The sequence below is a fragment of the Cervus elaphus genome, chromosome 31, assembly GCF_910594005.1.
Source record: "Cervus elaphus chromosome 31, mCerEla1.1, whole genome shotgun sequence".
NCBI lineage: Eukaryota > Metazoa > Chordata > Mammalia > Artiodactyla > Cervidae > Cervus > Cervus elaphus.
In genome coordinates, this window is record NC_057845.1 from 26,702,334 (window position 1) to 26,716,507 (window position 14,174).

General features: G+C 36.7%; 1 protein-coding gene across 5 annotated transcripts in view; it reads right to left on the reverse strand.

Moving 5' to 3' along the window:
* Positions 1-4,493: 4,493 nt before the first annotated feature.
* Positions 4,494-14,174, reverse strand: part of ROBO1 (roundabout guidance receptor 1) — a 443,607-nt gene continuing 433,926 nt past the window's right edge. For all 5 annotated transcript variants that reach the window (XM_043893137.1, XM_043893140.1, XM_043893138.1 and 2 more), the window contains 3 exons: positions 13,433-13,741; positions 7,260-7,453; positions 4,494-6,028 (listed from right to left, as the gene is read on the reverse strand). In XM_043893137.1, the coding sequence (XP_043749072.1) occupies positions 6,014-6,028; positions 7,260-7,453; positions 13,433-13,741 (518 nt within the window). In that variant the 3' untranslated portion in view covers positions 4,494-6,013. The remainder of the gene's footprint in view (positions 6,029-7,259; positions 7,454-13,432; positions 13,742-14,174) is intronic.

Sequence of the window (14,174 nt, forward strand, 5' to 3'; positions counted from 1 at the left end):
CCAAGGGGAAGCTGCATGGACCTAAGGAGCTAAACTCAAAAGCCAATAACTCTCCTTTATTGGTTGAGGTAGTCACAATTTTATCATGAAAGTGTTGAGTAATAGAGTCTGCCCGCTGATGAGACAAGTGTCCAAAAAACTTGCAGTCACTTAAAATAATTACTATATAAGCTATGTATAAAAGCTAGAGCACAGACTCATTGCAAAATGTATGAACAAGAATGTGTGTGTTGTTAATTGTTGAGTGTGTTCCATTATCCATTCTCCTCAACAAACAGACCATATACTTCAGAGTTAATACATTCAGTACACTCCAGTGGAAGACCCAGTGAGTCTACAGGAATATAGACTTGAGCCAAACAGTACTTGGTATTTCTCTAGACACAGGATTGGCCCTGGAATGCACATGTGTAACAATTAAGATCACTGGGATACGTTTTGAGAGAGCATCGACTTTTCTTGCTTTTGTCTCTTGGCCTTTGAATATTATCGTGGGTGCTTTGAGACTTGGTCTATTAATGACCATCTTTATAACAGCTGGAGAAAGAAAATAACGTGGAGCAAAGACATTTACAGAAAGAGTTGGAGTCCTGACTGAACCATGTCTGCTGAGAGCTCTTTTGTTGTGCTTTTTCAGTTCTATTACACCATAATTTTTTCAGTGCTTAGCCACATTGAATTAAAACGCACATGAATGCGTTTTATGTATATCTGTGTCAGAAGCATCATTGCTGATACTCTCTATATACAAAAGAGAGAAATTAAATGTAAAACAAAGCAATTGTGAATTTGTGTCCCCCCAAATTCATATGTTGAAACCCAGTATTAGGGGGTGGGGACCTTTAGGAGGTGATTAAGTCAGAAGGGTAGAGCTTCATGAATGGGATTAGTTCTCTTACAAAAAAGACCTCAGAGAGAACACCCTTTCCTCTTCTGCCATCTCAGGACATAGTCTGTGAACCAGGAAGCAAATTTGTAAGTGCCTCATTCTTGGACTTTCCAGCCTCCAGAACAGTGAGAAATAAATTTTTGTTGGTTATAAGCTGCTCAGTCCAAGGCATTTTTGTTATAGCTGCTTGAACAGACTAAATAACCATGTAAATACTTTCATTACCTTGTTCACACTCTGTTGGATGTGTACTTGCCTCCCATTACATTCTCAGAAAGCATTTCTGGAGCTTATTCATCTTTGTTCTTAGTACGTAGTAGATGCTCAGTAGAACCAATAAATGAATGCCTAGATTGAAATGAGGGTAGAGACCTTGAGTGTATAAGTGACTTCATCAAACTTTTTTGATTACATTGTAGAGGGCGATTGTTTTTTTTCTTTTTTTAAATAGTCCAGTAGTCATATTTTTGGCACCATATTATATACAGGATAAGAAATCAAGTTTATTCAAAATAATTGCTTAATTATGCACACTTGAAATATGTGGGACTTAATTAATGGTGGTTGATAGTAAATCATCCAGGTAAAATATATTAACTTCTGAATACATGCTAATCCTATGCATAGGTGTATTATTAGTCAAAGTAATTTATTATTTTTCTTGATTTATTTTTCCCCAAAGTATTCAAGCATTCAAAATGGTTAAGTATTTTACTTACTAAAAATGTCTCGGCCCATTAAAAAAATAGTTAAAACCTCTCCAGAATATTTCTCATTCCCACAGAGGCTGAAGTGGGAGCAAAGGGATTACTGGGTTATTCAAAGCAATTAAAAAGTCTGACTTAAAAAGCTATGTTGTATGACCTTGAGCGATGTCCCAAGTTCTTTTGAAAAAACAAAAGTATGTGTTCTTGGAAAGTTCAGTTGGTTTTCAGTCAGCTTGTTAAAGTCCTTTAATTTGGGGAATGTTCATATGGGATTCATATCCTGTATGTATCTATATAAACCTATATCTATCTATGTATCTCTATATGTATCCACACACACACTTGCTGTTGTTTCAGAAATTAACATTTATAATTTCTTATTTTTAAAAATGGCCTTTGGGACTTTCCTGGTAATCCAGTGATTAAGACTCCTGGTATCCACTGCAGGGGCCATGGGTTTTATCCCTTATTAGGGAAGTTCCACATGCCACATAACATGGCCCAAAAAAATGGCCTTTGGAGCCTAAGCAAAACTTTGAGATTTATATATTAATTAAAGATAATGGGTTTTCCTGGTGGCTCAGTGGTAAGGAATCCGCCTGCAATGCAGGAGATGCAGGAGACGTGGGCTCAATCCCTGAGTCAGGAAGATCCACTGGAGGAGGGAATAGCAACCCACTCCAAGGATTCTCTTGCCTGGAGAATCCCAAGGACAGAAGAGCCTGGTAGGCTACAGTCCATGGCGTCGCAAAGAGTCGGACGCGACTGAAGTGACCAAGCACACAAGCTAAGATGATGGAGCTTTTTAAATGTTTGGTACCAACAGCAGAGAACATTTAGCATCCACTCATCTTCCCACTCCCAACAAAGACACCATTTTCCCCCATTCGCTTATAATTAATGAAACAAAGGAATTGTTTCTAAATTTTGTTAGCAAGTTTCTAATTCCTAAGGGGCAGTTTTGTTTCCTGGAATGAGAAGGAGTTTTAAAGCTGTATTTATATTTGCACTCTGGTTATGACTCCCTAATGAGAACTTCATCACATTTTTTTAGTTTTTCAAAATCTTGGTTTCCTTACCTGCAAGGGATTAAACCTAGCCATGTTGAACTAATTGTGGCAAAAATTTAATATGAACTATTGCCAAGGCCTCTACCATCTGAACTCCCACACTTTCTACCCATGAAATTAGGTACTATTTGAAATTTTGATCCACCCTATAGAGCTGAAAGAGAGGAGAAAATCCAGAATACATATATGAAATGACAAAGAAAGACATAATTGAGCTGCCCTGGAACTAAGACAGTATTTTCTTCAACTAGGCAGAAAAGCAGCCCAAAATAGACACTAAGTCTAGTCACTGAGACCTCAAATGACATCCTTGTACCCCTGAATTGTGAAATATGTGCTGAAAATGTCGTATCCTCACCCTCCAGAATTCAAAATCAAGGAAACAAGGAGAAACACTAAGAATTTATTTCATGATTAGGTATTTGACAGTGAATTTTACTCACTGGAAATGGAACCACCCTATCCTTGAACCACACTTATTTTTTGACCTTGTTAAAAAAACTTCTTTGCAAGTTTTGGGAACAAATTATGTGTGAAAAGTAAAGGTAGCAAGTGTGCAATGCTTTCAGTCCATAATACAACAATACCTTGCATTGTTTTGGGGCTTTACAGAGTCCATGTTATACACATGAATTTGCTGAATCATGACAACATCTACATGAGGTAGGTATTATTGAGTTTACAGGTGAAGTACCTGAAACTTAGAGGTTAAGTAATATAGTAATATGTCCAAGGAAACACAGCCCATGACAAAACTGGGATTCAAACCCAGGATCTCTGATACACGTAATTTATATGTGTATCATTCACCATAAAGAGAGATTAAGTTACTTTTAGTCAACTCATCAGAAGAAGAGAAAAATTATACCTTCAAACATATCTCTCCAATTTTTTTCCCTCGATATAGCTTGGAAACTGACTTCTTGACATATGAACCTTTTCATCTTTATGTAGATGCTGGTGATTGCTTCATTTTTGTAAAATTAATTTCAAATTATTATCCCTCTTTTTAACTTTTTCCCCATATTTTCAAATTGTGGCCAACAAAAAATTTAGCAGTATATAAGTCACAGGAAAAAATCTTTCAGTAGATTCTGTTGCTCTTGGAACTTCTAAGACAAGATGCTCATTTCATTCCTCCAAAAGTGAATAATTGAATATGTTGACTTTAATCTAATGAACAATAATATGCAATCTGGTACATGATAGGTAGATTATTGAATTATCAGAATTGTACATAAATTTGGAATGATAAACCAGATAATTACTGATAAGTATTTTGGATTTATATAATTTTCTTGTTGACAAAGCTTAAGTAGTTCAAAGTTTACAAATCAATTTATCATAGTTGAATCCTGACCATTTCAGAAATAAGTTAACTGAAATTCAGGCACATACACACAAACATTTTAGTACATTCTTAATAATAATTAAAAGTTACTCTCTGATTAAATGACTATTAGTTTATGATTCACCTTGTATCTTTAATTTCAGCAGAGTAAAATGAGAAATTTTCCTTATAAGTAAAACCTGGCTATTCATAAAGGGGAATTTTTACTCATTTGATAATATAGTATGAAATGTTAAGACAGCACAACTTTGTGATTAAATGGAATAAGTCTGATCACACAATGGGAAAAAAAGAAATCAACACAAGGAAGAATGATGTATTTGAGAACATTTTTAATAAATAATGTGACAAAATTACTTTTCTGATTATTGGATTTTCAGTATGCAAAATTATGGCTAAAAATAAGAGGCTTCTTACATGAACATAATGAAAACATTAATCACATGGATTGTTCCCTTAGTACTCACACCTTTTCTATGTAAATTTCAAATTATCTAAGTGAACACATTTAGTTTTTGGTGAACACCAGCTTTTTTTTTTTTTTTGTGGTTCAGTTTTGCTTGACTTTGTTTTCTGGGGGGATGGCAGGGCTGGGAGAGGGGGTGGGTCAGGACTGATACCTATAAATGAATAAATGTACTTTTTTTTTTTTCAAATAGCACCAATTAAAAAGTCAATGAAATTTATATAACAAAAAAAAGGGTCAAAAAATCTACAGTCAGAGGACATCATTTGGCAATTCAAAGCAAGTGACGCCTCCATGTGAGCTTATAAGGAAATCTTTTAAGTTTAACCAATGGCCATAACAAACTTAAACCTTTTTTCTTTAAGTCCAGGAAAAGTAAGAACCGTTGCATTCATGGCCCACAATAAAGTATGCACATTACTTCACCATCTGTCATCATTCAAATATTCCAAATACAAACATAGAGCATTAACAAAACAGGTTAAAAACGCTTCTCAACATTTTTTTTCAATAAGACAAAAAAGGTTAATAGTTACAATGGTTTACAAATAAAGTTTAGTGATTGTGCTTTTAAAACCAAAAAAAAAAAAAAAAAGATTAAAAACAGTGCATTACAAAAACAAAAATCAAACTTCCTTAAGTGGCACTTCCGAAAGTTGAACTGACACTACCAGAAGAAATTCAGGCCAGTTAAGATGGGGATGTCCTTATTCAATTGGTCATTAAAAACATCCATTTGTTGGCAATATGCATTTATAATTGCTTTTTGATTGAAAAATAGAACAAGGTTTTTGCTAGGCTGACTTATGACAATGACTAGACAACCAGAGATCCAACTGGCTTACCCCTACTTATCCAAAAGTACGTTTCCAATAAGAATATACTTCAGCAATTGAAATGAAGACAAAATAAAGTACCACCAGGGGTTGCGAAGAGTATATATATACAATGTTTCTACCCCCTTCAAATTGATTATGGTTGTCCTGCATTTGCTATGTATTTTTTTTTTCTCCCTGCAGAGGGTGGTATGAAAGACTGATTTTAAAATCATGTTAAAATGAAGTTATGTTTTAGTTTGCATTAGCAGTTGGTTATAGAAAGATTATATCTTTAGAGCCCTTGACATGAAGTTGATTAGTCAACTCTGTATCTTTGACCAGTAAATTGGTTTGCTATATAAGCAGTGCAATGCCATATCTCAGGGGCAAAATGCAAAAGAACTGTTTTGTTCTCTCCTGTTGGCTGATGACTGAAGCAAGAAGTCTAATACTTCCCTTGCCGGAAGCAAGGTGAAATGATTTGTTCCAATAGCGAGGGGAATAAGGAGGTTCTTCCTAGGGATAGGGATCAAATAACAATGATAAAACCCCAATAAAATTTAAAAAATGGTATTCCAATAAGAGGAATGAAAACGACAATTTGTACACTCTGATTGCACTGAACATTTTATCTGGCGTCTTATGTCATCTGACACAAGGCATCTTGAGTGATAACTTTCACATTAGATCTCATAATCCTCTCTGGTTGTCTTCAGCTTTCAGTTTCCTGTAAGAGATAAGTTCCTGTTAAATTTGAAAATAAATCTTAAAGTGTTGCCCTACTTCATATTTATTTCATGCTTTTATTATTACATTGCTTCTTCATTCATTCCCTAGCACACACTGAAAAGTGCTCATGGCAACATATTCATATATCAACTTTAGCTGATTTTGACAACAAGTCCAGCAGTTCTCTAATGAGTACTAAACTGTGTTTCACCCAGTGTCTGGGGATTAGGAAGTGTGGCACGGGCAGAGGAACAAGAGTAGGCCAAGTTTTCTATCCCCCAGCCTCAACTCAACATGATAGCTCAATTTTTACTGGTTTCAAGTAGCTGGTTGCCTGTATTGACTTTTTTGCCCTCAAAGGGCTCTTCTAAAAACCAAACAAAAACTAAACCAAAAACCTGAAAAATAACTTTTCTAACAGCATGTGCAAAAGGAAAGTCTTCTTATTCTAAACCTCAAAATAAAAATACATTGGGCATAACAGCAAATTCAATTAGACATACTTAATTATAATTTTTCATCTTCTATTATAAAAAGTTACAGTTTAACACTCTACTAACAATCTGCTTGAGATAACATCTATTTGTAGGAAGAAGAATTTGTCCTCAGCTTATCTTCTTATTGAATGGTGAAAACATAGTCTTAAACACAGGAGATGATTTTATAAAATGTGACTTACTGCCAACTCTACCTTACAATACTATCTATAGATTCCAACAAAGGATATCTTTGACTCAAGAAGTGTTCTCTATTTGAGAAGGTCAGTGTTAAGTATTAGGTTCCCATTTTCAAAAGACTGAAGATGAAAGGTAATTGCCCAAATCTCCTGATTAATCCCAGTGATCACTAGATGGCAGATAGTACAGGCAAAACACCATCACTCACATCTTATAACTCTATCACTTTACTGGATTTTTATAATCTATTGTAATACTATGAATTACAATTATCTAGATCAATAGTTCTTATTCCCTAACAACATGTTTGTTATATAAATTTCCTATCTGAATATGAACACTAATATCCAAAAAGAAACCATTATTACCATTTAAAACTTTGGAACACATTTCAAGAAAAATCATTAAATTCTAAGACTTTCAATTGCTGTCATCACTAACAGGGTTTGTGATGAAACAGTAACATTTCTGTAGACTGATGAATGCTTTAAACTTTGAGGTTTATATAAAAACTAGTCTAACACTGGGAAACTTGAAAAAAATTATAGATACCTCTAATTCTTCATTATTATCTTCTCTTTCATATCCTCCAAGAACTTGCATCTCTGCAATATTTCTTCGACCTACATTTGCTTGTTCTCTTTGTCTGCTTCCTGATCCTCTTGATGACATAGAACTTGAAGAACTAGGATCTCTGGGATTATTTGATGTCGGAAAAGTAGGTCTACAGTAAGGCAGAATATCCTCTGTGTAATGAAATATAATAAGCACATATGAGGCCCACTGTACATTTTCATTGTATAATGTGTCACTATGTCTATAAATCGGAATGGAGAAACATTAGTGTTTCTGATGAATAAAGGAGGACATTTTATAACACAAATGAATAAGGCAATGAAAACAAAAATAACAACCCTGCTGTTTTCCTGGTAGTGGCTGTGATTTAGATCGATCCTACTCATAAGTTCTTATCTATCTCAAATTCACTTGAGATCAATATCCTTAAAAGAGGGAAACCAAACCTGGAGTCAGACATGACTTCCAATCTATCCTTCACTATGTTATCTCCCATTATTTCAGGCTTTAGTTTCCACTTTGTGAAAAAAAAGTGATAATAGTGTCTACTCCTAGGACACTAGGAGTTGCTAGTGTTGATGTGAAAACACATGAGATATTGTAGTATGTCCCTATGTAAACTAAGAAGGAATTATTAGGCACTGATAGGAAAAAAAAAATCCCAGTCTTATTGAACCACCAAAACAGTCAAACCTGGATTCACTCCCTAGATACCAAGATGCCAACCTCCATTTCAACATCATATTTACATTGTGGAATCCTGAATCTGAGAAGCCTGACATTGCTGCTAGCTTCAAAAATCAAGCCACTCCTGGCAACTGCTGTCTCCTGAATTACTATCTCCATATGCTTTAAATTTGGTGATGCTTCTAATGTTGCATCCTTCAATGGCTCACTTCTCTCCAAAGCCTGTCCAGTCTAATCTTTGGACATCAAACACATCCAAACAGAGAACAGCAAAACAAAACCAAACCCTTCCACATGCCCTTTTGTTCTCCTTCCCCAAAAGCTTCCTCTATTGTCCACATGGCCTGAATGAAATCTGATCTCCCAGGGACTCTACCCTGAAGTTCCTCACAGTGGAAGAAGGGAAGTTTGCTTTCAGGTGACCAACACTAGCTATAGATCATTGCTCCTCCACCCTTGAACTAAAACACCCTACTCCCGTGAGGGCCAGGCAGTGGTGCCATGTAACCTGTATGGTCCTCTTTGATGGTACTTCTCTCCTGCTGTATTCATCACAACTTTCATTCCCGATCCAGACTTCTGATTCTCTGGTGTTTCAGAGTCCATGTGGATCACTAGACCTGCACCGAGCTAGCTTCATGGAACTTGGCCCTCGGTGACCTTCAGCTTCTGTCTCTGCTTCATGCAATTTTTTCTACTGAGCTTAGTTTTTGACAAATTACATCATGATAAAATATCTCTTTGGCTAAAGACTTTCCCCTTAAGCCGGTGCTCTACATGCCTCGATAAATCTATCACTACTGATAGCTTAGCATAGCTTCTTGAAAAGTAATCTGGACTTGGTATTGGTCATTACAACTCCCATTCACTCTGCATCTCACTGAAATCTACTTATGCCCACATTACTACAAGGGAAATGAGAAAATTCCCTGTTGACTTTAATAATGCTAATCATGTTTCAATCCTTAAGTCTCTAGACTTCTCACGGCCCTTCATTGGAAAACCACAGCCAATGTAAACATTACTAGTCGCAGCTCCTACTTCTCTCCTCTTCCTGGCCTGTCTTTGGTGGTCTCTTTTTATGCAGTGCTTCTTACATATTGGTGCCCTTCTTGCCATTTTCTGCTTTTAGTGCAGTGTGTGTGTGTGCATAGAAACTTTTTTTCCACTTACTCTGGGCAATTTCACCCATTCTCGCAGACTGTACTTTTTCTAGAGTACAGCTGCCATGAGGGCAGATACTTGGCTTTGTGTATTGATACCCTCTCACCTAGACATACAATAGCTTATTGATGCATGAGACGGGTGCTCAGGGCTGGTGCACTGGGATAACCCAGAGGGATGGGATGGGGAGGGCGCTGGGAGGGGGGTTCAGGATGGGGAACACATGTACACCCACAGCTGATTCACGTCAATGCATGGCAAAACCATGACAATATTATAAAGTAATTAGCCTCCAATTAAAATAAATAAAAAAATAAATATTCTGACTGAATAAATGGGTGGCTTTGCTGTTTCACCATGATGAGTTATTAATGTATATTTCCTAAAGTCTGCCCAATTGCCTCCTTCTGAGGGCCCCTCAAACTCCACAGATGGAACACTGACGTCACCATGTCCACTCCTCTCAGATTTCATCCCCCTCTGCATTCCTTAATGTAGTTAATGGCATCACTAACCTTTAAGATACCTTAGATAGAAAGCTGGAATTATTTTAGTATCTTCTCTCCTTTCCAATAACATTCCCATAACCTCTTTTTTTTTCCATAACCTCTTAAATGAACCTTTCCCACACACTCAAATATATAACATGTAAGGATGATTTTAACTAAAAAGTTTCTTGAATATTCCCCCTCAGTCATTCCTGCTCCCACAGCCTGGTTTATATTCTCCATGTCTCTTCTGAGGTTGTAAATATCTCCTAACGGGTCTCTGCTTCTTGAGTTATTTCCTTCCAAACTTGCTTCACTCAGCTATCTTCCTTTTAGAGGAACCACAGGGTCTCCATGAGGTAAGCTTACATTGATCTCAAGAGCTTCATCCTTACCACTTTTACTGCCTAATGACACTGAATTTCTTATATTCTCCTCAATGTACCTCAACTTCTCATTCTGACTTTCTCTGCCAAAACTATCTATCCACTCTTCTTACCCAAGCGAAATTCCACCCTCCCAAAAAGTCAGCTTATGGGTCATTTCCACCAGGAAAGATCAAGAGGTCTTTCTTTATATTCCATCACCCACAAGACTGGGCTAATTTTCCCTTCTCTGGACTCTCAAGTATCATGACACCATAAACATTATATCAAATATGGGTATATCTGTGAATAAAGATTACCTGTCTCCTTCTCTGACTATAAGCTCCTTGAGGTCAAGGTTCACATTTACACATAAATTTCAGGACTAGTACAATGCTTCATAACACTGTAGATGTTTGATATATGTAGAAATAAATTGAACTAACTGAGGTAAACGTCAGCAAAAAGACCAGACATTGAAATCTAAAAGACCACTCTCCTTAATTAAAAATAACCATTTGTTACAGACGTAATTCAGAGAGCCTCTCTAATTATAAATAGCAAAAACTGAATTATGAAGGTTAAAATTATAGGAATGTACAGAAATGATAATTAAAAGACACAAAAACAATTTCATGTCTTTGTTTTAATTTTACACACACCAAAATCATTCTGAGTTGTTAAATCTTCCCCTAAAGAATTGAGCTTACTTTGGAGAAGTGTTGCTTGTGAGCAGCAAATTGGTCTGTACTTTCAGGTCAGATACAAATCTCATAAGTTATATTGTGACATTTGATTTATGAATGACTACTCGGAGTGTAATTGTGAAAAGTTAGAAGTTCAGATCACCTTGGCTTTAATGATAAAAATAAGCACAGTTTCTCAAACTTCAGATTACAGTGATGTAGCCAAGTAATCTGTGGTCACATAGTGGGGGCATCTGTGCAAAACACATAACTTCATCACTTCATTGCTGAGTCCATGTCAGAGTGAGGAGTTCAGACTTCCATCACAGAAGGAAGTGAAATTGTCCTCTATATTGAAAGAAAGTTGCTAATGACCAGATGCCCATAATGAACAGAACAGACTGATGTCCAATCTTATCAAACTGCAGCTTTGAAAATGGTTGTAGTTAAAGTGCACTCACAGCCTTCTCAGATTCATCTCCCCATCACTCTTTCCTGATTCCTTCATCAATTACCTTCTTTTCTTGTATCTCTTCTGCCTAAATAGGTTCTTCTCCTCAGTCTATATTAATGTTCAAATATCTTAACCTAAAAACATTTCCACAGATTCTGCCTTCCTGTCAAATCTTATCTTGACCTCTCTCCTTCCTAACCTTCTGCAGAGAGCCCAGATTTATCACCTCCCTTCCACAATTTTCATTTACTTTCCAGACCCTACAGTCGAGATTCTATAGTGACTATTTGATTTTAAAAAGTTAAATGGTGGTGGTGGTTTAGTCGCCAAGCCTTGTTCAACTGTTTGCGATCCCATGGTCCACAGCCCCCCAGATCCCTCTGTCCATGGGATTCCCCAGCCAAGAACACTGGAGTGGGTTGCCATTTCCTTCTCCAGGCAATCTTGGGGATCCAGGGATCAAATTCACGTCTCCTACATTGGCAGGAAGATTACCACTGAGGCACCTGGGAAGCTCTCAGCCTTTTAAATACCACCCACAAAACACATTTTGTAAAATCTCTGTGTCCTTCACCCATTCTCCCACCCTACCCCCATTCACACCCAACTTTCACTTCTGTGCCATTTTATATTCCTTCCCATCTTAAAATTTCCTTCTCCATTATTTCCAGGGTACTATTCTTTCTAGTTTGAATGGTTTGATTACTTTATATCACTGGGCTGATTCCACCTCAGTTTCTGTATAGAATGTTCCTCTGCCTAACATATGTTTGTATGTATGAATGTATTTATTTTCACTGAAGTATAGTTGATTTACAATATTATATTAGTAGCATATAGTGACTCAAAGTTATTATAAAGTATTATAAAATAATGGCTATATTCTCTGTGTTATTATAAAGTAATGGCAATATTCTCTGTGCTGTACAATATGTTCTTGTAGCTTATTTATTTTGTATGTAGTAGTCTGTACCTCTAATTCCCCATTCCTGTCTAGTCCCTCCCCCTTTTACTTTCCCCACTAGTATCTTTTAATCATCATGCAGTATCCTTACAGTCATCTCTGTGGTGTGCTGGAGAGAGCTTACACGTTCACACAAAGGTCTACTAAACCCATCTCCTCCTAACTCCACATTCTCTGATTTCATATTAGTCGCTTGAAACTAGCTATTTTGGATGTAAGTACACAACAGAAGTAAGCAAATGGCCACAAATTAGGGGCTGGTTCTGTTTCCTTCCCAGAGAATTGATTGTTAAACATTATCCACTACATCACTGCTGATAATTTAGCTTTTGTAATTCAAACAATTTTCACCTCTGTGTTGCTGAGGTGAACAACATCCATTCTCTACCTACAACCTTTCTCCTGATCTTTAAACTAAGTTCTCTAAATTCTTACTGAACTTTTTCATTTCTATGTTCTTGTCAGGACCTTAATCCATTCATAACTAAAGTTATTTTCCATAAGACTTTTATCCTTTTCCTCAGTTTTTACATTGTTCAATACAATTATGTTGCATAGTCATGGAGAGCCATCTAATTAACATTTGAATAACTTTTTTACTCCTTTTTTACATTCAATTAGTCACCGAGTCCTATAGGATCTCTCTCTGAAATGCCTATATTGGCTGTTTCTCTTTTTAATTTGCACAACTATTTTAATTCAGTGCTTTCATATTTTATACCTAGATTATTTTCCAAGATTCTGATACCTTCAGTCACCCAATTCCAGACTCCTCCTTCACTATAGAGTTCTGTCAGTTATTTTTTTAAGCAAAAAAAAAAATTTTTTTTCATTCTTATTTTTGATTATATAATTTCTTGATTAAACTTTTTGCTGGCTCACCACTGTCCATATCATTAATCCCAAACTCTTCAAAATAGTATTCCTGGCCTCCCCAGTCAGGTTCAACCACCTTTCTAGTTTTATTTTTGCCATTTCTCCCTGGCCCCAAGCATCTTATTTTCCAGCCTAACTAGAAATCAGAATTCACCAAACATTCATTTTCACATTTTCATGGTTTTTCTGTTTATTTTCTTTGTCAGAAATCTCCTTTTCCCTTGTAACTTGTGTAAACCATGCTTTCCTTTAAACTTCAACTAAATTGGCACCTCTTCAAGGAAGACTTGCATAATATCATGTATTAGAACTGATTGTGTTCAAATTACCTGGGTGCATACCTGTCTCCTCCAATAGAGAGTGACTTTCTGAATCTTACCCTTGGTACCTGATCCTAAGGAGCCTTAACTATGCCACGCACACATGTCCAGTCTATATGCATGGGACACTTGCCTAAAGAAGTACCTTGGATGAGATGAGTCTTTGCTGGTGGAAGGTCTCGTTTGGCTGCCTTGTTTCCTCGTCCTTTGCCATCATTTGGCTGTTCCTGTGCTTCTCTGGGATCACCTGGATTTGGTCGCATATCGGCAACTTGTCTTCCATCCAATACTTCCCTCCCCTTGTAATTGCCTCCTTTTCTGTCTGACGATCTGTCTGTTCTTGCTTCTATAGAAGGGAGTTTTGGCACCATCACGGGTCGGACCTCCAGCTGGGCCTTGGATGGGGTGGTGGGTGACTTGATAGCAGGAGGTGGCACAGGGGGAGGTGGAAGATCTGAAAAGAAATATTTAAAATACTGTGAAAATTTGCCATTTCTAAATTTGTCAACATTAGTGTTACCATTAGAGTCACATTCAACAGTGAAATAATAATCTTAAAAGAACTGAACAACTAAAGACAACCAAAGAATAAGAAGACTAACAATTTTAATGAACTCTCGTTTTTATTTATTTGGCAGTCTTTACCAACTGATGCACCAGGGAAGCTTCACGACTGCAGTGGGTAGCCTATTCCTTCTCCAGGGAATCTTCCCAACCCAGGAATTGAACTGGAGTCTGCCTTCATTGCAGATGGATTCTTTACACAGTGAGCTACCAGGGAATCCCTTATCTGGCAGAGGAATATTGAATCATATAGCTGGGACTCAGAGATTAGCTAGCTTGGGGATGGCTAATATGGATATATATGCTATAGCTTTTTCTCCCCC